At 45.9% G+C, this 24,786-nt stretch overlaps 2 protein-coding genes across 5 annotated transcripts; both read right to left on the bottom strand.

Annotated features, from left to right (window-relative positions):
• Nucleotides 1–1,377: 1,377 nt before the first annotated feature.
• On the bottom strand, nt 1,378–11,168 carry nxnl1 (nucleoredoxin like 1). The gene is made up of 3 exons (XM_023795690.2): nt 10,843–11,168; nt 5,352–5,642; nt 1,378–1,501 (listed from the first exon to the last, which is right to left on the bottom strand). The coding sequence occupies exons 1-3, from the start codon at nt 11,166–11,168 to the stop codon at nt 1,378–1,380; spliced, it is 741 nt and encodes a 246-aa protein (XP_023651458.2).
• Nucleotides 11,169–12,311: 1,143 nt separating this feature from the next.
• On the bottom strand, nt 12,312–22,142 carry LOC111835400 (procollagen galactosyltransferase 1-like). 4 transcript variants are annotated; one of them, XM_023795665.2, is made up of 13 exons: nt 22,093–22,142; nt 21,248–21,408; nt 17,385–17,495; nt 17,047–17,164; nt 16,161–16,295; nt 15,720–15,924; nt 15,424–15,543; nt 15,085–15,161; nt 14,716–14,822; nt 14,330–14,462; nt 14,101–14,228; nt 13,804–14,010; nt 12,312–13,483 (listed from the first exon to the last, which is right to left on the bottom strand). In XM_023795665.2, exons 1-13 carry the CDS (start codon nt 22,093–22,095, stop codon nt 13,216–13,218), a joined length of 1,773 nt encoding a protein of 590 aa, XP_023651433.2. In that variant the 5' UTR covers nt 22,096–22,142; the 3' UTR covers nt 12,312–13,215. The 4 variants fall into 4 exon arrangements, with proteins under 4 accessions (XP_023651433.2, XP_023651432.2, XP_072567878.1 ...); XM_023795664.2 differs by lacking the exon at nt 22,093–22,142 and having other exon boundaries at nt 21,248–21,557; XM_072711777.1 differs by lacking the exons at nt 17,385–17,495; nt 21,248–21,408; nt 22,093–22,142 and adding an exon at nt 16,603–16,726 and having other exon boundaries at nt 17,047–17,158.
• Nucleotides 22,143–24,786: the final 2,644 nt, after the last annotated feature.

Here is a 24,786-nt window from a genome sequence, read left to right as displayed (position 1 = left end):
AGAAGCTGGAAAGAGGAAACAGCAGTAGAAGTCATGAGTGTGGGTGGGGTGATTGTGTGTAAGCATGTCACCCACCATTGAAGTTTTTGGCTGAAATAACATGGTGAGGAAATTAACACAAGAACAGCCACCTGACTTTGCTGCCTGCGGGAAGTACCATGTTCCCCGTTCCCGCACAGGCCTTCCAGCGTAAGCTTCTAGTTGTACATTGTCCTCTGAATATCCACCATCGGTTACTGTGCTCCGTAATTGTACCCATTTTCATATTTTCAATGTCAGTTCTTGCCCTGTTTCTGCACAGGCTCTATCGGTTGCCTCACAACATCCCAAGCCATGCTAGCCAGGTAAACTGATGACTAAATCAAGTGTAGGACAACATGTGTACATTTGCTGTGATGTTTTGGTTTTTATATGTCTACTTTATGAATTATAATGTACTTTCTATAGATAAGGCTTTGAACTTGATTAGCTGTTCATGAGGGTCTGTTTTTCATTTATAGGAATGGCATCTATGAGGTCCCCGGTTACATATCACTGAACATTCCTGTATTACTGTGTCACATGACCTGTTATTATGTCAATCTTTGATGTCATTCTTCTGAAATCACTTTTATGCACTTTGGGCCAACTGCTGGGAAAGGTACTACATGCAAGCAATGGAATTAAATGATTTCCTATGTAAAAGCCTGTTTGCTTGTAATTAAGGCACATTTTCCAGCATCATATGGACCATGTGTATTTGCCATGAATTAAAAGAAGGGAACAGCCCTTAAGTTTCAATAATCACTTCCCGTGAGGCCCACAAATGAGAGTCTGATGGCAGCTATCTGAGTGTGTGTGTGTGTGTGTGTGTGTGTGTGTGTGTGTGTGTGTGTGTGAGGGAGAGAGAGAGAGACAGGCTGGCTGCGAGTAATGTTGAGTTTGTGTGGATGCTGTAAGTTTGTTGGAGAAAACATCATGGTGGCAGAATATGTGCTGTTTACATGTGAGAGAAGCTACAGAAGATATGTAGCTGAGAAGCACCACTGTGCTGCAGTCCCTGTAACACCGAACTGCTTCCAGGATTCCTGGTATGAGCAGTGATACAGTGTCTGGCTATGACTCTGCAGCTGAGGCCTCACCGTCTGCTTCAGCTACAACAGCTGGTGTAGAGAATCAGCTCCTAGCAGTCAGGCTGCATGCATTCTGCTTGTGCCTCAGTATGCCTGGTATGAAACAGCAGATGATCAGCCACCGCCTTGCTCACCTCCTGCACCTCACAGTTGGGGAGCCCCACCCAAGCCCCTTGTGCTTCCTAGGACACAGAAGCCTGTAATGCCATCCAGAGGCCAGGTTGCCCAATGCTGTAATCACAGTGCTGTGACTGAGCAGAGTAGCTCAGTCAAACGGTTCATAGAAGGGAAATGTCGAGCATGCTGCTGTCACCGAGAAACCACAAAGTGCTGGAGCCATGGCCAGCTCAGAAACCTCTCTGCCTCCTCCTCCTCCTCCTCCTCCTCCAGTGAGCTCAACAAATAAATCTAATGCAGGTTATTGTCATTTTGGGGATTTTTGCTCTAAATGCTTGAACAGTATGTTGTGTGTCAAAGGAAAGATAGAATTCCAAGTTGCAAATGTTAAATCCTCACTCAACAGCCCCCTCTACTGGATACAGATAGAGATTAGCCCAACAAAAGCTCAACAAGTTTACATACAATACCAGTGTTCCCCCGATTTGGGGAGAAAAGTTGTGTATTTCTCCTTTGGTTAGTTTAATACTGCCAAAAAATGATTCAATGTGCTATGTGTCTGTAGTTTGCTCTATCATTCAGTGCACAAACTAGGTCTGTCACGATAATTACGTTATCACCTTACCGATCCTTGATTTTTTTTCTGATCTCAATGTCGGCAAATTGTGTTTACTTAAGAATAAATGCCACCAACCTTTTAGCAAGTCGCTTCTGCCCTCTCGCCTGCTGTCTGTGCCGCAGGTGCAGTCAAGGCTGCTTCTTGCTTTGCGCAGATGTTTGAGCGTCAGGCCAATTCATTTATTAATTCACAAAATCAATTAATGTCGTTGGGCTATTCTTGCCAGCAGTTGTATTTCTTAGTTTATATTCCACAGTGCCTTTACATTTACTGGTGGAGATTAAGCTTTGGTTAAACAGGTGACGTGACTAACTTAATGATATCATCAAATCATGACCTTCCTATATCTAATTACTGCTTGGGCACCAAGCTCTCCTGCTTTGCTTCCTTTCATCTCAATAAGAACCTCTGGGGCTCTCAGCTTATTGCCTTATATTTGTCTGACTCACACAGGGCTAAAATACATTATTGAGGTTTAACTTAAGACACCAGTATGCAGGAGAATCACAAAGCAATCTCTTTTGGAGAGTTAGAGTTTTGAAGAGTAAGATGTTACACCAACATGGCCACAAGGGGGCACCATCATAGCATGAAATAAAGGACATAAAGAAATAAAAGTCTGGGTCCCAATTTCATGTCAGAGCATCAGAAAACCGCTGGCTTGGATCATTATGAGATTGCTCAGATATTAGCATGGGAGAGATCATTCAGGGATTACTGTCAGTAAATGATGAGAGGTTCTGTAGAGAAGGGGTTAGTGAGGTGAGTGAGTGGTCACCACTAGGATGCTTCACCCCTGGGACCAGCACTGACTGAACATGTGGAAGTAAAATTGGACATTAGTAGGCCTGGGAGGGGAGGCATATTGGGTCTGTTATGTTTTAGGCTTTAGTCAAGAAGAGATTGTTTTGAATACTGTGTGACCTCGCTTTGTGATAGCTGCCTGCAGTTGGCTCCGCAGAAGCTCGGACCTTGGAGAGGCAGACAGTGGAGCAAAGGGGGGGAGAAACCACTTGCAGGAAGAGACTCGAAGCCGTCCCAACTGGTGCACAACAAGTTATAGCTTAATAGAATAGTAGTAGTCAATATATAATATGTTATATGCAATTGATCGCATCATGCTAATCATACTTATGTTAATCATACTAATCATATGTTAACCATGTATTTTCAGTGATTCAGGGACAATACGTCAATGTGTTAATCATTAATCAAACATTAACAGTGATTCAATGTCATATAATTAATATCTATATACATATCTCATGTAGAGTCTAGAAGCCGAGGCTGTCTCCAGTAAGTTGCGCACAATGGGTGGACTTTACCTTGCTACCAAGGTGAACCAATGGAGCAGGAGAATTGTGTTTGTTATACGTTTCAGCTTAGTTTGTTGATGTTTCATGACCAATCAGGCCTTAGAAGTCCTGGGAGTTATGGTTTATCTACTGGTTGCTCTGTGTGCGGGGGGTGACTTGGTACCAAGTGCCAGAGTGTGATGGGAGCGCTTTGCTGAACTTGCTGGAATAAAAGAGATTTTCTTTACTCACCAAACTAAGAGGTCCATACTTTTATTCTAAGTGCTTGATTTATAATTTTTCTACCACAGTTTGGTGCCCAATGTGGGGCAGCTGAGTTCTTTGTTTATTCCAGACGATGGGGTCCTGCGATAGAAGTAGGTAAGGCGTAGAGCCTGATGGGACCAGATCCAGATGAGATTAAGGATTGGCCCAGTCCCTCGTCGAGGAACAATGGAGACCATGCTGTCCCAGACCCGAACATTCCTGAGACTGATTTTGCCAGACCTGTTTTGGTGAGATATAGGCTTCTCTGTTTATTCATTCTTGCTGCTGCTTTGCTTGTTGCTGAAGGTTATGTGTTTGGTAGTGTTTGAGTGTGTTACAGTATGTGAAAGTCCGCCGTGACTGAGGGGATCCAAGCACGGGGAAGCGCTGACCACGGTTAGGAAGGCCGGTGGGAGAGCGCTCATCCACCTGTGATAGGGAAAGGGTGCTGTCCAAGTGGAGACCTGAGTGACCTACGTGGAAGAGGTGTGAAAGGGGGGCACTGTTGTTATACATCCTGATTGTGTTTCACTAGCGTGCCAGGGTGGGTCAGGCAGCCAGTCAACCTCTGACCCTCAGAAGTTTTTTTTGGTTGCTCTCCTCTATTATCTTCTGGCTGATTTTTCTTTCTTTCTTTCTTTCTTTCTTTCTTTCTTTCTTTGTCCTCCCTTTACCTTTTTCTGTATTATGTCTTAATGATGTTGTAATGTACCACAACACACAACACAGAACTCACAGCTCCCTTCCTCCTGATCCCTTTATATCTCAGCCATTATAACTCTCTCCTTTTCTCTGTATTCCTTTATAAGTCAGCCTTTTGCCCTCTTGTCTCCACGTAAGTCTCTATAGTCTGTCTCTCTCAATACAGATGCCTGTTTACAGCAGCTTTTTCTTTCTAGGTGATCGAGACATATCTCCATTTTACCGTCTTGTTTATCAGGAATTTGCATCGCACTGTCTGTTTGCATGAGAGAGGATGAGTCAATGAAGTGTCAGCAAGACAACACTAAGATTTCAATTAATACTTAGACAAAACACAGCTATAATACCATTTGCGCACACAGTTGAGCCTTCAGGTGTCTTTCACTGGCGATAAACGGAATAGGGACACTGCTTTTACTATGTGCATGAACCCCCATCTCAGACCATTGCAGAAAAAAAGTAAAACTTTAATTACAATTACTCTGCAGCTTTCTACTGGAAAAGCTGCAGAGTGATGTTTTTAGTTAAGTAATAGTAAAATAACTTTTTTAGTTCATAAAGTGTAAATGTGTCATTTAGGTACAGATATGCATGTCTGCACTGACCTGCAACTGCATTTTATAATACCGGTATGTACTTCAAACTAAGACACTTCAATAAATTCCAATTCATTTCATTGTGGTGTATTCTATCCAGGGGTGAATCCAAGTGTATTTAATTGTCACACATTGAACTCTATCTTTTTGTATTGTAGCTCTGTACATATCACACCTCCTGACAGGGAGAGATTCCCACCCCGTCTGGCTGTGGTGACGTCATCAAGGTGCCGAGCTGGAACCAGATCCGCTCCCACATGTAACATATCAGCCAATATAGCTCCTCATGGGTAATGATCTCACAGATACGGTAACTCTAAGGCGGCCTTGCTTTCCATCTGACACATTCATTTTATTTAAAGTTTTTAAAGCATTTGTACAATATGCAGACCCGAGGTATTACTCAGTTCAATCCAATTCACTTTTAATTGTATAGTGCATTTTCACAACATTACATTGTCTCAAAACACTTTACATTATCACTGCCCAAAACCCCCAGAGAGCAAGCCAACAAGGTAACAGTGGCAAGGAAAAAGCCCCTACCAATGTGACACTTACTAGATATTATTTTTGATATTAGCTATTCGTATATCAGCAGGAGCTGTCTTCCTCCTCTTCCTCCTCATTGTCATTTTGTTCTTCTTCCTCCTCATCGTCATCCTCTTCTCTACTCTCCGTTTTCTTCTTTTTCTTGTCCACTTTGTACTTGAGTCTACGCAGTGGATCTGTCATGCTTCTCATCTTGGTGTCATCAAACTCCTCAGCCATCATGAAGTTCCTGTCAATGAGCTCCGCCCCTTCCTTCCAGTTCTGGAAGCAGTCTGGGCCGCGGTTGCAGATCTCTGGCACAGCATTGGGTGAGAGGACTGAACCATCTGGCCGTAGTACCACCACAGTTGGAATTTCCTCCACGTTGAACTTGGACTTCAACTCCCTGGACACATACATAATTGTGAAACTCACTTTGAGACACCCATATACAGACCGATACAGACTCAAATATTAGCTACATGAAAATATAACATCAAAATAAGCACACCTTTGATTCACATGTCACGCCATGCTTACGCCCCCTGCTCTCCCCATGACTTTTTTGTCTTACCTCTTGTTTCAGCCCTGTGTGACTCACTCCAGCTGCTTCTCGTCTGCTCCCTTGTCAGTGTATAATATGCCTCCCTGTCTTGAGCTCCCCAGCCCAGCCATTGACGTTGCGACCTGCTTGTAGCAACATCAACCAGGATTATGTCCCATGCTTACCGCCCTCTCCAGTTCTTGTCTCCCCCTTTTGTGTCCACCCAATGCTTGCCCTCACCTCCTTCTGTGCCCCAATGTAACAGAATGACTGGACTCTATAAGCTGCCTAACAGCTAATCCAGAGGGACAGATGCCTTCTCTATCTCTGCATGTTCTTCTCGCCTCGGGCCTCTACCCGATCTTACCCTAGGTGGTTCACAGAGAACCCTCTTCTCGACCCCCTGAGCAACAGCAAACTATAGGAACCCAAAGACAGATTCTGAGCAGGTTGTTAGTATGTGGATCACCCCTCCCATACGGACGCTGTACTGGGCTTCCTTAGGCAGCAAGGAAGACCTGCCTGTACTGCTTCCCCTAGAAACCTAGAGCTCCAAAAGGGGCTAACCAGTGGGGGATTCACCAGCCAGTTCCTCGCTACCCCATACCAGCTCCTGATGTGGGAAGCAGCGACAGAAGAAGAAGGTGGAACCCACAGCAGAGCCTATACTCGCTGCTGTGCCTGATCTATCTCGGGTGAAGCCCCCAATGTCAGTGATCCTGGGGAGGCCCTCAACTTCCTGCTGGATGGTCCTGAGGAGCCGGAGTCAGAACCTGCTGGAAGATGTGAGAAGCAGCAGAGACCCGGAGCTGGTAAATGGCCTTGTCCAGACAGACGATTGGCTGCTGACACTTGCCCTGGGAGTCGAGGCATGGGAGAGGGAGCAGAGAGAGCAATGCCTGCACACCGCTGAGGACCTGGTGAGAGTCTCGCCTGCAGTTGAGACTCCTGACCCAGAGAAGCCCCCTCAGCCCGTGACCACAGCATCCGCCACCAGCGAGGTTACCATCGCTCTGCCGCAGCTACTCACCTACTCCCAAACGGTTTCTGTCAGCGCCCGCCGTAGGACACAAAGGCTGCAGAAACAGTCTGAACTTGCACCTGACCCCATCCCAACTCCAAGCTCATTCTCTCCGCTGCTGTGGCCACCTCCTCGTCTGATCCAAATGAGATCCCTGCCGAACCCATCCTGGTTCTGGTTGTGTCTCCCAGGCTCAACGGCAGTGCTGTGGAGGTCCAGACGCCCCTGCACAGAGAGGGACGCCACTGTGCCCATAGAGCCCTGCACTGCTGAGAATGCTGCCATGCCCACTTTGCCATCATATGGCCCAAGGGAGACTTCTGCTGCTCTGTGAGTGTCCGACTCAGAGAAGGCCTTCGTCACTCACAGCTGCAAAAGAGCCAACCGGCTCAGGCTCCTGACCCAGAGAGGGTCTTATTGCTGTGCCCATCTCTGAAAGCCCTGCTTCAGTTTTGCCTGACTCCGAAGGCCCCAGTTCCGATCCACCTGCCTCCAGATGCACCCGGGGAGCTCCGCCTGCCTTCCGGGGTGCCCTGCCTGTCTCCAGAATCTGTCACTGTGCTCTGTTCTCCACCAGAGGGCCCTGTTATGCTCTGCTTGCCACCAGAAGTCCCTGCTGTGCTCTGTCCACCTCCAGGTGCCCCGGCCCAGCCTCGCTTGCCGCCAGGTGCCTCGACCCAGACTCACTTGTTGCCAGGTGCCATGTCAGCTCCTGCTCAGCAGTCACCAGCTTCTACCTGCTCGCACATGGACATTGCTGCCTCGCCTGCTCCTGCTTGCTTGCCTGTGTCCTGCTCGCCGACACATGTTTTGACCCCAACTCATCACCAGTCCTGAACCTGACTACCACCAACCCCGAGAGGGTGAACCCAGAGGAGGACCCTCTAGAAGATCTGCAGTGGGACTCCCTAGGTCTGGCCTTGAGTCTCACACCATGGACTCTGGTTCCCTTATCGAACTTGGACCACCACAGTTCCCTATCCTAGGGTGCCCTCTTCCATCGACGGGGGTCCAAGAGAGGGGTTCACCATATCTCCATCTACCGGAGTGGAGGATGGGGGCACACCATCCATGGTCACCATGCCAATTCCAGGTTCTGCCAAACCAGCCCCTCAGGGCCCTCCTGTGCAGCAGGCCCCACGGGGCTCTCCTGTCCCTGTTTCACCTCCCTTCTATGCTCTAGCCCTTTTGGTTCCACTTCACCCTCAAATCCCAGCCATTGAGGTCCCAGTAGCACCCCATTTCCCTGCAGTCCCAGTGGTGCCCCCTGCCCTGTAGTTTCCGAGGCCGACTCGGCTAGCGACCTGCATCCTGGGACCCTCAAGAACCCCCAGCCTGACATGGTTCCCCCATGCTCTGCCTCAGTTTGCACCCCAATTTGAGACTAGAATTAGAGAATTTGAATTTAGTGATCATTGTCAACACACCACAGCACACAGTGCGCAACAACGAAATGTGTCCTCTGCATTTGACCCATATGTGACTTTCGTGACATAGCAGGGGGCAGCTAATTCAGCGCCCGGGGAGCAGTGCTTGGGGACGGTACCTTGCTCAGGGTATCTCAGTGGTGACTTGCTGGTGGGGGATTTGAACCTGCAATCTTTCAATTACAAGTGCGCTACCCTAACCATCAAGCCACCACTGCCCATATTTGTGCTTTATTGCCCTGTCCTACCTTTGATCTTCCCTAGCCTATGCCCCATGTTGCCCTTGCCCATGTCTGTACCCCTGCTCTGGTTGTCCCTGTACCTGTCCGACCTTTCTTTTGTTTGACTAGCTGTTCCTTCTGATGTTTGTGCAGTTCCTAGTGCGGCCCACATTTGTATGATTCACACAGTTGTGTCTCGTGTCTGGTCCGAGGCCATGTTTGCTCCCGCCTTGTCAGTCTGGCCTTGTCTTTGTCGATATTGTCCTCAAGTGTGTGTGTATCTGCTTCGAGTTCCCTAATGGTGTCCCATGGTCCTATGTCCAGTTTTCAGGCCTGTCTAATTTCTTACCCTGCTCTGTTGGTGTCCGTCCTGCCTTGATCCGGTCTAGAACTATGTTCCGTCTGTCTCCTATCAGCCCTGTGTTGTTCCCTGTCTATCCAGTTGGTCCCCTGGTGCAGTCCTGCTTATTCGTTACCCCTGTCTGTGTCAGGGTCTGCGCCTGTCTAGCCCCGCCCCCATTATGGTGGCTTAGCATACAGCCTGGAGGCGAGCCTGTTTCTGTCTTTGCTTTTGTTCTTGTTTGGTTTGCCCCACTTCTTACTTGTTTTATTGTATTCAGCTTGTATGTCGTCATCAGTGCTGTATAACATGCCTCCCTGTCTTGAGCTCCCCAGTCCATTCATTGATGTTGCTCCGTGCCCAATCCTCTCCTTCCCGTTTTAACCTCTCATGGTTTGCCTTGTTTCTGTTTTGAGTTTTTGCACACACTGAAGATTTACGAAAAATACACTCGATATTCTTTGCTAGCAAATAAATTTACAGTATGTTAACCACTTGAGTACCTTTATCAGCAAGAAAATGTCACATCTTTGATTCATCAAAGTAACCTGTTGTAGCAGACATTCTTTCTAAAGGGAAATTAAATATTGCTTTGTTTGATGGGGTGAATCGGTTAACTAGTGTTTTCGAAATTAAAGGACAGCATAGAATTTGACTACGCCATCACCATACAACCAATTAATAGGATGTCAGACATGCACTGTTACGTACTTTTCCATGTTATAAAGGAAACTTCTTTTATTGACTTATATTTTCATTTATAGTTGTTCACTCAACTATCCAGTGCTTAACAAGAATAAAAAAAATCTCAAGTTTTTGAAATTAATGGAAAAATGGTAAAAAAAAAACCTCTGGTGTGCAAAAACTTTTGGTTAATAATGTATGTGATGAATGGAATGGACAGCTCACAAAGGGTTGTACTGCAGTGCCCTTAGTAGGGAGAAATCTAGCATCATCATGATGACCAAGTCTGTCATTTTATATAAAAATGTTTCTGTGTGTTGGTACTCAAAGCTGTCTGCTGTGGATTAGAAGCTACGAAGATTCTGCTGTAGGTGGAAAATAAGATTAACCTCCCTTAGAACCAAATATACAGTGTGCATATGTACATGTTCACTGCATACATACATAATACCTCCGGCAAACCCTAACCTCCCTCAAACCCAAATATACACTGTACATATGTACATGTTCACTGCATACATACATAATACCTCCGGCAAACCCTAACCTCCCTCAAACCCAAATATACACTGTGCATATGTACATGTTCACTGCATACATACATAATACCTCCGGCAAACCCTAACCTCCCTCAAACCCAAATATACACTCTGCATATGTACATGTTCACTGCATAAATACATAATACCTCCGGCAAACCCTAACCTCCCTCAAACCCAAATATACACTGTACATATGTACATGTTCACTGCATACATACATAATACCTCCGGCAAACCCTAACCTCCCTCAAACCCAAATATACACTGTACATATGTACATGTTCACTGCATACATACATAATACCTCCGGCAAACCCTAACCTCCCTCAAACCCAAATATACACTGTGCATATGTACATGTTCACTGCATAAATACATAATACCTCCGGCAAACCCTAACCTCCCTCAAACCCAAATATACACGGTGCATATGTACATGTTCACTGCATAAATACATAATACCTCCGGCAAACCGTAACCTCCCTCAAACCCAAATATACACTGTACATATGTTCACTGCATACATACATAATATACCCAGCCAGGGGTGTTGCTAAAGATTTTGGGCCCCATGAAGGCATATCATATTGGGTCCCCCCAGTCCAGACCAATTCAGTTATTTTCCATTTTTTTAGGGACCCTGTCACTCAGGGACCCTTGGAATTGTCTTAACTTCCCTCCCCCCCCCCTCCTTACAGCAACCCTGACCCCAGCAAATCCTAACCTGCCATCAAAACCAAGAACACCCTGTGCTTATGTATGTTCACTGCCTACATGTTTCCTGGGCTAATTCTGCAGAAGCAGGTTAGTGACAGAGATAAGCATACATGCGGTAGCTGTCCTTGAAGGGAATGAAGAGGCAGCCCTTAGGCATGTCTTTGAGAAACTTGAGCTGCTTCTTCTCGGAGGAGTCCAGAGAGATGTACAGCAGAACCAGCTGGGCAGCTCGCTCAACGTAGAACTCATCTGTGAGGCGTTTGAAGAAATCCTTCAGCTTCGGCACGAACTCCTTGCAGCGCTCACACTCACCCGACCCAAAAAACAGCATCATGACCCGGTTCTGGAGCCGGAGCACCATCTCCCTCTCTGTGTCCAGCTCATCCTTGTCTTTATTATTTTTAACTAAGACCTTGTCCAAGAAGAGGTCGGCCATGCTGCCTGAGGCGAGGAGAACCTGCTGAACAGAGCTTATGCACTGTAATGGCAGCTTTACCGTGGTCCTGTTAAATGCTGAGTTCTGATTTGCTGAGGGAATTTGCAAATTGATTCATCCTGCAGAAAAATCAATAGATACAGTTCAATGTGGGCACAACAGAAGCCGTAGTGTTACCACAAGATATAAGGGGTAGGAATTGACTGGAAGAGTGTCAGCAGAGTCATAAGCCCTAAATACCGTAATCTCATTTATCTCCGTGTGTGTCAGCATGTGTCTTTGAGGAACAGGGAGGCAGGCAAGGGGCTCTGTGTGCCTGCGGATTGTCAAAATCTTTCTTGGTTTGGGGGGGCGTTGGTGCTGATGCTCGCCTAGCGCTACACAGAGCTAGGACTGATATTGCATATGACTAGAAAACATGCCTGGAAGTGTTGGTATATCAGGAACAGATAGGGATTGAGGCGTGTCTGCATGCGCATTGGTGCCACCGGGCCATGGGAGTAAGCTTAACAGAAAGCTTGGTTGAAAATAGCAGTGGCTTCAGGGATCTGAGGGGGTGAAGGCAGGCAGAAAGAGAGAATGGACCAAACAGAAAGATGACAAACACAGTGCAGGAGGGAGCTTGAGGGTGGATGAAAAAAAATGAAAATGCAGGTGAGGAGACAGACGTTGTGAAAAGACAGGGGCCTACAGTCACTGCACAGGCAGCCTTCTGTGTGCAGAGGCTTCAAACAGCACTGCATGAAACACACTGCAGGTGGTGTTTGGTGGGTTGGGACTCATAAAATCAAGGGGAAAAACATATAGTGTAAGCAAAGAAACTTTTTAAGAGACTGAAAGGGACACAAACATGTTTGGGTTTCAACCACATTAAATTTGACATTCTGCCCATTCATGCAGTTGCTCATTAACTTAAAAAACAACTTCTGGGTATTCAAGTAAAACCCCTAATTTAATTTAATTGACTAGAGCGGTATAGCACGCATGTACTAACAAAGGATAGGGTAACCCTTCAAAATGCAGTGAAAACTGATGAATTTCATTATCAAACACTGCGAGATTAACTAACTTTATTTCCCATACATACCTATGATGTTGCCACATGTGTTCTCTAAGAACAAAAATGAAATTTAGTAATGTCCATTGGTTTTTAGAATAGTTTATTCTTTGGTATAAGGCACAATTGCAGAAAAACGAGAATTTCTCAGAAGCACTTCAAAGAATCAGAACAGCAGCTGATCCTCTCAGCTTGACGGTAAACACCATCACCAGCAGGTTATTGCTACAGTCTCAGAAACATTTTAACTGCATTTCAATCCTGCACTGTAACACACTTTTTAGGATAAAAATCATTTTTTTCAAGCAATAATAAAAAAAAATGATATCCACAGAGGCAGAATGAAAGTGAGGTTAATTCCACTCTTTCATAGTGTGGATGGCTCCCTCTGGCCAGTGCTATTAGCCAGTGCTACTAGCCAGTGCTATTAGTATTAATATTGTTAGCATTTAGCCCTTAAGATCATGTGCAACTGTCAGCAAAAGGGGGAAAGGGGGCAGAGTTTCAAATAAGTGTCATGATAGCTTTGAAATGTTCGATAAATTAAAAACATTAACTGTACAGATCTCCACTCACAATGTAAGCTGAGCTTGATGAAAAAACAGAACCTACAACATAAATGACACTTTTGGAAGTCCATTTCACGTGTTCATGAGGACAAACATTCCTGCTACGCTCCTTAATCTGACATTGTAACACTAGTTCAGCACTCCCAAAAGACAAAGAAAATCAGCTGAAATCCTACTTAGAATGCTGAGATCAGAGACAAGAAAAATTTGAACTAAGTGGGGAGCAACACAGGTGCCTTCACAGCCCCCTCTGCCCTCCACTCTGCATCCACCTCAGCAGCGCCACTGTAGATGACTTCTGCCGGGGGGGGGGGGGAGTTTTACTGCAGTCCCCCTGGTTCTGATTGCCTCCCAGATCTGTCTGAGATATGATGACCTTCGCCCACCTGTTCTGACCCACACTCGGCCCAAAGCCCCACTCTCAGAGCTCGTCATGCGCGGTGCTGTCCAGTGGAGACTGGACGACGTTGGAGTTCTGGGCCTCCTGGCTGAGCTCCTGTTGTTCACTGGTCTTGCCTGAAGGAGAGCGGTCCCAGTCAGTGGGAACGCCCTCGTTGTCCCAAAGCGTGGAGGTCTCCGTATCGCTGACATAGCCCTGGTCACCCGTGTAATGCGTGGGAAAGACAAGGAGCGGCTCAGCTGAGAACGCCTTCAGATCCCGGGTTTGGAAATGCTCCATGTAGCGTGAGCTGCAGGTGATGGAGAGACAGAGGCCAGTCAAAAGAAAAACGTGACAAAAAATAGACTGGACTTTACAGAAGATTCCAAAACAACAAACACATTTCAGAGAATTCCTATCCAAAAATGATTTAAGATGCATGGATGCAACCCCCTAATTCCCATTTCCCCCCTAATTCTATCCTCTTATCCCCTTATCCTCAATCCCCACCTCCTTCCTATCACCTTCCAATTCCCTTCCACTTTTTATGCCCTCTCCAATCAATCGGCTTTCAATCCCCCATTCCCTCCGCTTTTATCCCCTAATCTCCTTTCTATCCCATCCACTTACATGGGATGCTTGTCGTACATCACAGGAAGAAACTCGTCCACTGGCAGCATCCTGCTGAGGGGATCTGCCTTCAGCAGCTTCCTTGCACCCCGCAGTGAAATCATATATCCCAACGTCCAATAAGAATAGTCAGCCTCTACCAGACTATGAATTTTGGGCACAGATTTCTCTGGATGGTCCACCTGCATCCTCTTCCGTCCAACATATCTTAAAGACGAATGAGAGAGGAAGATCACTATGGTGAACATCTATGTTGGTCCTCTTAGAAGTAGATGTTCCTGAAGGGCTGTGACTCACATGAGATCCCAGTCTAAGCCATGGCTCTCTACCTCGTTCATCAGGTTCTGCAGACGCCGCTTGAAGAAGACCTCAAAACGCAAGTCATCCTCAATCACAAGGGAGGTCTTTAGCTTGTGCTCTGCAATCTGCATGATCAGATCCGGGCAGGTTCATTAGCATACACATCCTTGCACCATGGACCACAGTGGTCAGAGCCAAAAAGCCACATCTTAACTACGCTACTCACCTCCTTCCAGACGTTGTAGTGAGAGAGGAAGCAGCCCAGTTCTCCCTTGGTGAGGGGCCGTCCGTTGTACGGGTCACTGTATCCAGGCAGCATCTGGATCCCCATGGACTGGATCTGACTGGCATTCAGTGCGCTGGCATTCAGGAAACATTACGCAAGTTTTCACAATTTAACAGCAACTGAAGTACCCTCAGGCTAATATGGCTAGCTCAGCACCATCAGCTACACAGATGGCTCAGCTGCCATCTGTGTATCCAACACTCAGCCTTGCTCAGACTTATTACATAGACCAGTGAACTCCTGAGATTGCCCCAACTATACTCCTGATCATTACTCCACACTATGCACTCATCCTAGAGACATTTTGTGTGGCTAAGTTGACATACTTGCCATCCACAGCATTGATGAGCTTGCAGGTGATCTCCTGCTCGTGGAGAGACTGCAGCATTCGCTGGCGCCGGTCCGACCGCCGCTGCAGGTTGATCATGAAGACCTGTGATACAGACAGCCACTTCAGCACACTGTGCAGGACCGAATCCTCCAAACTGCATTCCAACACCCAGTTCACTGCTCACAGACAGACCTTTTCAACATCCTCCCATCTAACAGAAACCTTCTGTAAGCATCTGTAGCTACAGGTTATACTGAGCAATCAAACTACAGCTGACCTGTCCTTAAAACATCTGTAAACGTTTAGTGAAGAGCAGCATGTGCTGATTTGTGCTCTCGTCCAGCAATCAGTCCACCCAACTTACCTCATTGAAGCCCATCTTATCTGGGGATTTTGGGGGAACGGAGATGAAGCTGGAGGGCTCCACAGGGGGGTGATGCACTGAGAGAGAGACAAGAGGATCACATGATGGTCAGGCAGACATCGGACAGCAAGAGGACGATAAGAGAAACAGAAAAGGTGGCCAGAAAGGAGCAGAACACAGAAAAAAATCAGGTGTCCAGCAGCTACAAGGTCCTTCCCTGTTAAAGATGATTTTGCTGACTAAGGACTGTAAGTCAATTTGAGTCCATCAACTATAGAATCAAAACACCAATAATGACATATTTTGAAATGCACCTTTTGACACTGCACAAACACTCACCCATGACCTCCAGCAGGGAATGCACGAAACTGTCAGCCTCGTCCCTCAGGGAATTGTGGGAACGTACAGGAATGGGAAGATACCCATAATTCTCTCTGTTACACAGGAACATTTGTACACCTACAAGATAGTTTTTCCATTTCATTCAATTTGTCCAGAAAGAACATGAATTTTCACCCCAAAGCACCAATGCTTTTCATCACCAACTATCTTTGGGGAGTAATGTATTGTTTTGTTTTGCAACTCCAGTTGTCCTGAAACCTAAGTTCACTCCTCAAGATACAATCATTTCCCACCTGCCATGCGAGCAGAGAAGGAGAAGATGATGATGTCATCAAAGGCCCAGCTATAGTCAGGGTGGGGGGGGTAGAAGGCCAGCTGGCGGGATGCCTCCTTGCGCAGGTCCACCAGGAAGGTGGAGTGCACCATGGGAACAGCGAAGCAGCCCCTGCGCTCCCACCGGCGGATGGGAATGTAGGTAGGGGTCCGCTTGTAGTAGCCCTAGGGATACAAGCACAGAGATACACTGCATGAAGGCTTGGTTTGTTTACACTAAGTCCAAAGAACTTACTAACCATGCACTCTGGGTCCATTAACAGTAACCCCAGGGGCATAAACATACAGAATAAGGATGTATTTACTCACAGCCCATCACTGAGCCCCAGTGCCGAATCCATAAAGGGCTAGTGACTGACACAGGCAGGCACATGCAGCCAGGCAGGCATGGGAGGCTGTACCTGTGAGCTCATGCCACACCAGAAGTTGGAGTATGCCGCACGTGACTCCAGCATCGGGGCCACGATAGTCTTGTTCTCACTGATGAGCTTCCATAGCACATCTGGGTTGGTCAGGAGGTTGTCGCAGTCCACTGACTGATCAGTGTGGGAGAGATAAAGACTTACAGGGCTGCACACCCCAACACCAAAGAAACTGTGTCACATGCATCACAGAGAGAACTGGCACAGGATCTTCCCTTGCCCTCTCCGTCTTACCCTCAAATGCACATAAGGCAAAGAAACAGCCTAAGGCGACATTTTCTGTTATGAGGCTGCTAGTCAATGGTTGCAATTTAGAGGACAGGAAAGTAAAAACATGACAATATTGATTTCATGGCCTTTGAGTAAATTCATACTACAGCAAACAGGAGAAATAATAGGGCTGATTACAACATTGCTATACCATGTGTAACCACTTGGTGGTAGTGTACAGGAAGAGCTGACCAGTGCTGGACAGCATAGCTGCTGACTGTATGAGTCCAGTGTCTACTGTGGCTTGGCTCTTCCTGAAGATTATAGCCTCCGGGCTTTCAAAGAAAAGATGAAATGGTACAGTGAAATACAGCTGAAAGTCAAAGCTGTACCAAAGCACAGCACAACCGTTACTTTACATACTTTTTTTTACACACTTTCAGATTTCTTTATTTAAGCTCTTAGAATAACTCTGAGGTTTTCTATGCTTGGTGTATTGCACATAGACTGTGGTGTATTTTCAGGATCTGACAGAGGCCATGGACCGTTTCTACATGCCTCTCAGGACCTTTCTCTCTGCAGAACGCATGCAGTTTCGTATCACTGAAATGTGTGTGCATGTGTGTCTGTGTGTATGAGATTGGGGGGGACGCACCAAATAGTAATCGGCCCACTTGTCACGCGCTGCCTCCAGTGCAGCGTGACGCAGCTGCATGACGTGCTCGTAGCGCAGCTTTGTCCACTGTTTGGGACCAGCCTCGTCTTCGTAACTCCTGCAGGACACACGGATTCAAATTTTTTTTTAAATCACAAATGTTACTCCCGAACAGTATCTTACTGACTACAGGTCAAGGTTCAAAGTACAGATATTATTTTAATGATTTTAGTAATGATGTTTTATCATAACAGCAAAATAAGTCAGTGTTTTTAAGGATAATGGTCTTTATGAACCTGTAATAATGCTGAAAGGTCAATAAACTAATGAAGACTCACTGGGGGCCTTCCTGTGGTCTCCACTCCACATTGTGATAATGACTCTGAACATTAACAAGCCATTCCTGCAGGATGGCTGTGCTGTTGTCCATGTTGTGGTCTGTCGCCACCCTGTGGACACAAGTGAAACAATCCCAGTCAGACATCACAGGCATCTGCTCAGCACTTGATAAATGGTGTTTATCAAATTATAAAGCAGTAGAATGTAATCCTCTTCACCTCTGCAGTTCCTGCACAATGTGTTCACATTCAACAACTGTAGATGCAGAGTCTGCTGGTAAAGCAGTTTGCATGGAGAGGGAACAGACCTTGGTCACACTGACTTAAATAAATTGCAAGCTTCAAAAGTCACAGCAGCCAGCACAAAACAAAAAAGGAACTCAGCAGACAGTCAAGGGAAGTGAAAACGTGTCACAGCCAGACCCAACTTGGAGCTTGTGGACATGTGCGTTCCAGCTGCAGGAACTGTGAGGTGGCATAGGTGCTCCTACCTAACATACCTGAGATTCATAGGAGTCAAAGGTTTTATCTTCATTGTGTAACACACAGTGAGATCACACTGGTGACATCCAAAGCTGATCCAATACAAATATGAAGTACATAATATATGAAAGACATAACAATACATAAAAGAAGTAAACTGCATATAAAGGTAAGCATACTGAGGTGGTAAAACTATTCAAGAAATAAATTACAAAGAGACACACTATGCAACAATAACACACACCAAGTGCAGGAGTGACAAAAGTGTCCATTACCACTGGTGATGCCACGGATTTGGTAAGTACTATATTTTTATTGGTCCAGAGATGTCACATGGGTGTTGAACAGGTAGTTCTGGCAACCTAATAACAGTCCTGTATTAATGGGTTTTAATGTTTTATTAAATGTTGATATTTAAAAATGTGACTTTTTACTCATAAATAAGCAGTCATTATCACCATAATTTTCCTTCCAAGCACAAGTGCCTGTCTGTTGATGGTTTCTATGGTAACTTAAGGGATTTGCTGCTCCCAGTGAATAGACTGACCAGACGTTCTATCCTTATAAAGACTACATTTTTAACAGCATATCGAAACATTATTAAATGCTAATAATTTTCTTCTGAAAAATTAATAATAACTAGCTTATTCTATAATTTTTTTTGTTTGTTAGCCATGGGAAAAGCGGATAAGCCACTTGGAGGTGTGCGGATATATGAAAATATTAAAATAAAATGTTGATTCTTTTCATATAACCGCACGACTCGCTAAGGTTCATCCCTTACTTATTGAGTATATGCCTGATGCAAAACGAATAGTCGTTTCTGTGAAACTGCAAAGATCTGTTTTGCACTATACTTCTAACTCTACAAAATAAGCACCAAAATCACTCCTTTCCTTCAACCTTTAGAATGTTAAAGACTCAGAGATCATCAAGTGGGCAGCAGATGTGAATGTGGAATGGAGCCCTGAGGGTCAGATAGAGCCCTGCGGCTTAGATGGAGCCCCGAGGGTCAGATGGAGCCCTGAGGGTCAGATGGAGCCCTGAGGGTCAGATAGAGCCCTGCGGCTTAGATGGAGCCCTGAGGGTCAGATAGAGCCCTGCGGCTTAGATGGAGCCCCGAGGGTCAGATGGAGCCTTGAGGGTCAGGTGGAGCCCTGAGGGTCAGGTGGAGCCCTGCAGGCCAGATAGAGCCCTGAGGGTCAGGTGGAGCCCTGAGGGTCAGATGGAGCCCTGCAGGCCAGATGGAGCCCTGCAGGCCAGATGGAGCCCTGAGGGTCAGATGGAGCCCTGAGGGTCAGGTGGAGCCCTGAGGGTCAGATGGAGCCCTGCAGGCCAGATGGAGCCCTGAGGGTCAGATGGAGCCCTGAGAGTCAGATGGAGCCCTGCAGGCCAGATGGAGCCCTGAGGGTCAGATGGAGCCCTGAGAGTCAGATGGAGCCCTGAGGGTCAGATGGAGCCCTGAGAGTCAGATGGAGCCCTGAGGGTCAGGTGGAGCCCTGAGGGTCAGATGGAGCCCTGCAGGCCAGATGGAGCCCTGAGGGTCAGATGGAGCCCTGAGGGTCAGGTGGAGCCCTGAGGGTCAGATGGAGCCCTGAGGGTCAGATGGAGCCCTGCAGGCCAGATGGAGCCCTGAGGGTCAGATGGAGCCCTGAGAGTCAGATGGAGCCCTGAAGATCAGATGGAGCCCTGAGGGTCAGATGGAGCCCTGAGAGTCAGATGGAGCCCTGAGGGTCAGATGGAGTCCTGCAGGCTACACAAGGTTTCTGGGCCTTGGCTGCATCAGCAAAGATCACAGCTGTGTGTAAAAATACAGCTAAACACACACATGTCTAATAAACTCATCTGCAGTGACACTGTGTGAAAAGCAAAAACCAGCCTCAACACAACAGGAAGCTGATGCATCGCGCAGATGAGTATTTATGGAATGATTAGGGGAGTATGTCAAATACTCTATTTGATATACACAAGTATTGGAAAATATTGTTTTTACAAAAGAATTCTGCTGATACTCATGACAAGTGTAAATTTGTCCAAAATCATCCTGTTCCCATCTGTCAGTCGAATGCCATGGCAGCTAACCTGCAAATTTCAGCTTGCCAGTGGTGAGTTCAAATGAACCAGCAAATGTTCACCATGCTCACCAGGAATGCCTCTGGAGTCAGAGAGATAGTATCTAAGCCTAAGAATACCCCAAGAGCACCTGGAGATGGGATATCATACAATACCGGCTTTGCTGGGTAGATGGCATTGCAGACTGTTTGCATTCCTGACATTCTCCGAATAGAACACAAAGTGAAGATCCAGCATCAGAGCTGAGTGAAGCTAACAAGAGACACACGGCTGAGCGGGAACAAGCTGAGCCTCGACACGCATTCCTGGCTGAGAGGGCCCCCCAGGGAAGCCTAAACTCACCCCACCCCATGCAACACCATTCAAACAGAAACTCACCTAGAGGAATGGAGAGAGACTAACAGACCTTTTTGTGCTCCGTTAGTGCAAGATAAAAACACGACTCAGAGGCAAGTGCTCTCACCATAGACTGGATGAATCTAATAAAAAAAATCAATGTCTGCAGGGGCAACCAATGAAGAAATGTTATAGGCACAAAAAATCCTGTGGTTACACTGCCGACTCACATCAGCAATGGTGATAGATATTGCAGGATGCTTCCATCTATGTAAACAGCCCCCATGCTGAACTCCACAGCCCAGCTAATTTGGTTCTGGTTTCACTCAGTGACACCATACACATTTATTCTCAACATAAAGCACCTCTGCTCACTGTGTCCTATCACTGTACCCTCCTACTCTCTGTGTCCCATCAGTGTCGCCCCCTCATTCACTGTGTCCCATCACTGTACCCTCCTACTCTGTGTCCCATCAGTGTCGCCCCCTCGTTCACTGTGTCCCATCACTAAACCCTCCTACTCTCTGTGTCCCATCAGTCGCCCCCTCATTCACTGTGTCCCATCACTGTACCCTCCTACTCTCTGTGTCCCATCAGTGTCGCCTCCTCGTTCACTGTGTCCCATCACTAAACCCTCCTACTCTCTGCGTCCCATCAGTGTCCCCCCGCTCACTGTGTCCCATCAGTATCGCCCCCTCGTTCACTATGTCCCATCGCTGTCCCCCCCCACAGTGTGTTATATCAGTGCACCCCCCCGCTAACTGTGTCGCATCACTGTCCTCCCTGCTCAGTGTGTCCCATCAGTGTCCCATCTTCCTCATTGTATCTCATCACTGTCCCCTCCTGGTCTCTGTGTTCATTAGTGTCCCATCCTAGGTCAGGGTATCTCCTTCTGCAAATGTTTTACCGGTAAAGCATCGGGCAAATTTAAACCCTACGAACAAGCGCACATCGGCACCCCGGTACCATACCACAGAGCAATGCGGTCCTTTGGGTAGCGCAGGCGGTCCAAGGTGCCGAGGAAGTAAGGCAGAGAGTGCTCCGCGTTGCGGCAGATGAACGCTATGAGCACCCGGGGTGCGAGCAGGGGGGACTCTGGGGTCCAGCGCTCCTCCGGGAAGTAACTCCCAACCTCCGGGACGAACAGAGAAATTAAGCCGAGCAACAGCGTGTGAAAACGGCACATGGCAATCAAAAGCTCTAATTAAAATAGGCACAGAACCGAGAACGAAAGCAAGAAATCAGCATCAAGCACCGGCGATGTGCGGATCGCCGACACAAATAGGGAATTGAAAGGGCGCTTAAAGGGGAAGTCCTTGGCGTTAAAGGGAGAGGTGTTCACCGGCGGTCGCTGTAAATGTTCATAAGTGAATAAATCTTCTGGGATGAAACATATTAAAATGTAAATATGTCTTCTGCTGTACAGCGAATATTCATCTAGTGTTTGATTGGTTTTTGTTTTGTTTTTTGGTCAAACGCACAGTTACTACCTTGAACGTTAGCATAGGCTACTGTATATCCCAGATAGCACCATTTAATTGTCTCAACGTTGAATTATAGTTAAATGCGTTGAATGGTCAGTGTCAAATTATCAACGTTGAAATTCAATTTATTTTTGGTCAGATTTTCAATATTGAAAAACCGATGGTGGCAAAACCTTAATTCAATGTTGAATACAAGTGAAACATTGAAGATCAGCATTGTTTCAACCTTTTTGTCTTATATGGAATCAATATCATATCAACATTCATTGAATTCCACCCCCTGAATATCATTAATGTCGCATTGTCTGCCAATTTCAATATAATTTTCTTACCATGTTTGCTTTGATTGGAAGATACCGTGTAGCTCTTGCCCCAATGCTGCTTACACTTAACTGGGAATTCACTAGGGAAGCCCAGCTTTGACGGCCGTATGTGTTGTATTATTTTTCTCACTTGTATGTCGCTTTGGTCAAAATCGTATGCCTAAAAATACATGTAAATATAAAGGAATGTGTTTTGTATATTGTACTCGATTAATGGTCTCCAGGCCACTTAAGATAATATGCAATTGAACTGAAAATCTGTTGAACCGGAGAATATTGAGAAGAATGCAAATATGCGGATGATTTTATAAGTCAGCGACTTTTTCTACATTTCAGCATGTTCTCTACTTCCAGTTCCCTTTTTAAGAGCTGCAATACGCCCTGTTTTTCTAAGTTTCATTGTTCATTTACCACATTCGTCTGCGACGCTACATTGGCATTTTCGAAAGTTAATTTATTTCGAAGGACCACATCTTAGTCATTTTCCAATGTCAGATAAGTTAATAATACTGTTTTAAATTATCTTCTTAACAAAAGTAATGAAATTAAAGTTAATTAATTAAAGTTTTAGATACATTAGCGGAAATCTCTTCACACAGTACGAATGTCCAGAATGTCTGGGGGGGGGGGAGGACGATTCCAAGGGCTCCTGAGTGACAGGGGACCTAAATAAAATTGGAAAACAACTGGATTGCTCTGTACTGGGGGGCCCAAAATGACATGCCTTCACAGGGCCTAAAATCTATAGCAATGCCCTTGAGTACAACATATTTTAATAACCAGCAGACCTCGGCATGGCGGCGACAAGAACGAGAGAGCCAAGAAGGGTTTAAAGCCAACATTCTTTTTAAAAATCTTTTCCTTACAGCTCGAGAACGGGATCACCTCTGGCTGGAACCAGACCAGTGTCCCTCTTGTCCTCATTCTGGCAGAAAAACGATTAATTTCCATAAATTATCAATAATAAAACACAATAGTTCTTAAAATCATGATAATAAATCTCAAGGAATTCATAAAAACAAAAACAAATGCACAAAATTTCAATATAGCAATGATTAAAATGTCACCTCAAATGCATGCAATAAAAAAAAATTAAATCTTCCAAAAGATGAATGGACCCAGAGAGCTACCGCTGCACAAGGGTCAGTCTAGAACAGGGGTGGCCAATCTTATCCACAAAGGGCCGGTGTGTATGCGAGTTTTCGCTGCAACTCCATAATTAGATTACTAATTAGAGGACTGATTGGATGAAGAGTCCTCACACCAGGGTTTAAACAGCTGACCGGCCCTTTGCGGATAAGATTGGCCACCCCTGGTCTAGAACAAGGACACACACATTTGTAAAACATAAAATCGGTGACTTCAGGAATAAAACAAGGTTAATCACACACAATGCAAAACACACATTGTAACATTATATTGTTAATAAATTAGGGTTAAAACTGTGCTACCAGTGATCAACCAAAACAGAGTGATCAATAAAATTTGTGTAATTAATTAGTTTAAACCATGAAAACACCAGGAGACTGGGAGGTTGGTGGATGCTGGCATTCATTTATTTTGAAATAAAAGGTCGTCTACGAATACTTATCGTCAAAATTTTCATTGACAAAATTAACCCTGGGTTCCATGTGTTTCAAGAAATATATTAATTTGTTTCACTGTGCTTTCCAAACTGAAAACAATGTAATGAAACCATGCATGATGAAGATGTGTACCATTACAGTCAGTGGTAGATGAAAGCATGCTGATTACGTTACGCTGAAGTCAGCCCTCTGCCAGGTCGCTGATTCTACACAGTAATCCAGAATGAGGTGCATGCTGATGTCTGCCTGGGCTGCAGCATTGAAGCAGAGCAGAAGGGCTTCCACATTCTGTAAGATCCCTGTAGCACCACGATTTACAGCTTCCCACTCAGTTCCCATCTTACATGGCTTGTTGGGAATCTGCTGCCCCTCCTGCTCCCTGGTAAAGTATCAAAGGGATTGGAGTGGGCAACTACCTGGTCGATGCCTTGTGACCCTCTTTACGCTTTAGCATTGGGCACCCAGATATGATGTGCCCCAACTCGTGGCAATAATAACATTCCCTAGATTCAAGGGCCCCAGTAGAGGGCGAAACACCCCCCAGAAGGTTGCCCTGGTTTGACGGAGAACTTTTAGGAATAAAACAGAAGCAGATGAGCAAACCCAAGGAGCTGGGGCTTACGTATAACCCAGAAATGACAACGTCCGACCAGAACGTAACAGATGTAAATTGCGCAATACGTAATAAATGCAAACCCTTGCAGTATGAATCCAAAAACATACGCCACGTAACAGTCACCGATATTAAATGGATTTTTGGAGCAGGGAGCCAGAACAGAGGCCTGCTCCTTCTGCTCCACACATTCACCGACGATTGCAGTGCCTTTCAGAATCATGCGTGTCCACCAAAGGGTGCTGTGTGACTCATGGGTTAACCCTCTGTGCTTGTGGATAGAGGGTCACTGATTCAAGCCTCAGTAGAATTGAGCCGGGCTCTTTACCCCCAGAAATGCTCCGGGGGCACCGGATAAATAAATACAGTGGTACCTCAGTTCTCGAACTCATTATAACTCAAATTTCTTAAAAGTCGAACCAACCAGTTTGAAAAAAAATTTACCTAGAACTCGATCTGAATCTCAGAAGTCAAACTGTAAATGCCGACCTAAGACAACTTATT

Source organism: Paramormyrops kingsleyae, chromosome 5, assembly GCF_048594095.1.
Source record: "Paramormyrops kingsleyae isolate MSU_618 chromosome 5, PKINGS_0.4, whole genome shotgun sequence".
Lineage (NCBI taxonomy): Eukaryota > Metazoa > Chordata > Actinopteri > Osteoglossiformes > Mormyridae > Paramormyrops > Paramormyrops kingsleyae.
Note: the sequence above shows the minus strand (reverse complement) of the source record. Positions and strands in the feature narration are given on the sequence as shown.

Excerpts from the sequence above, each read along its gene's own strand:
- nxnl1 (XM_023795690.2), bottom strand. The coding sequence starts at position 11,168 with ATGGCCGACCTCTTCTTGGACAAGGTCTTAGTTAAAAATAATAAAGAC. Across the intron at positions 5,643-10,842 it reads TTCAAGGACAGCTACCGCAT|GGAGTTGAAGTCCAAGTTCA; the intron begins GTATGCTTATCT and ends GTATGTGTCCAG. Across the intron at positions 1,502-5,351 it reads GAGGATGACGATGAGGAGGA|TGGAGGAGGAGGAGGAGGAG; the intron begins AGAAGAACAAAA and ends TGTTGAGCTCAC.
- LOC111835400 (XM_023795664.2), bottom strand. The coding sequence starts at position 21,462 with ATGTGCCGTTTTCACACGCTGTTGCTCGGCTTAATTTCTCTGTTCGTC. Across the intron at positions 14,823-15,084 it reads ATAAGATGGGCTTCAATGAG|GTCTTCATGATCAACCTGCA; the intron begins GTAAGTTGGGTG and ends TCTGTATCACAG. Across the intron at positions 14,011-14,100 it reads GGCTTAGACTGGGATCTCAT|ATATGTTGGACGGAAGAGGA; the intron begins GTGAGTCACAGC and ends TTCGTCTTTAAG.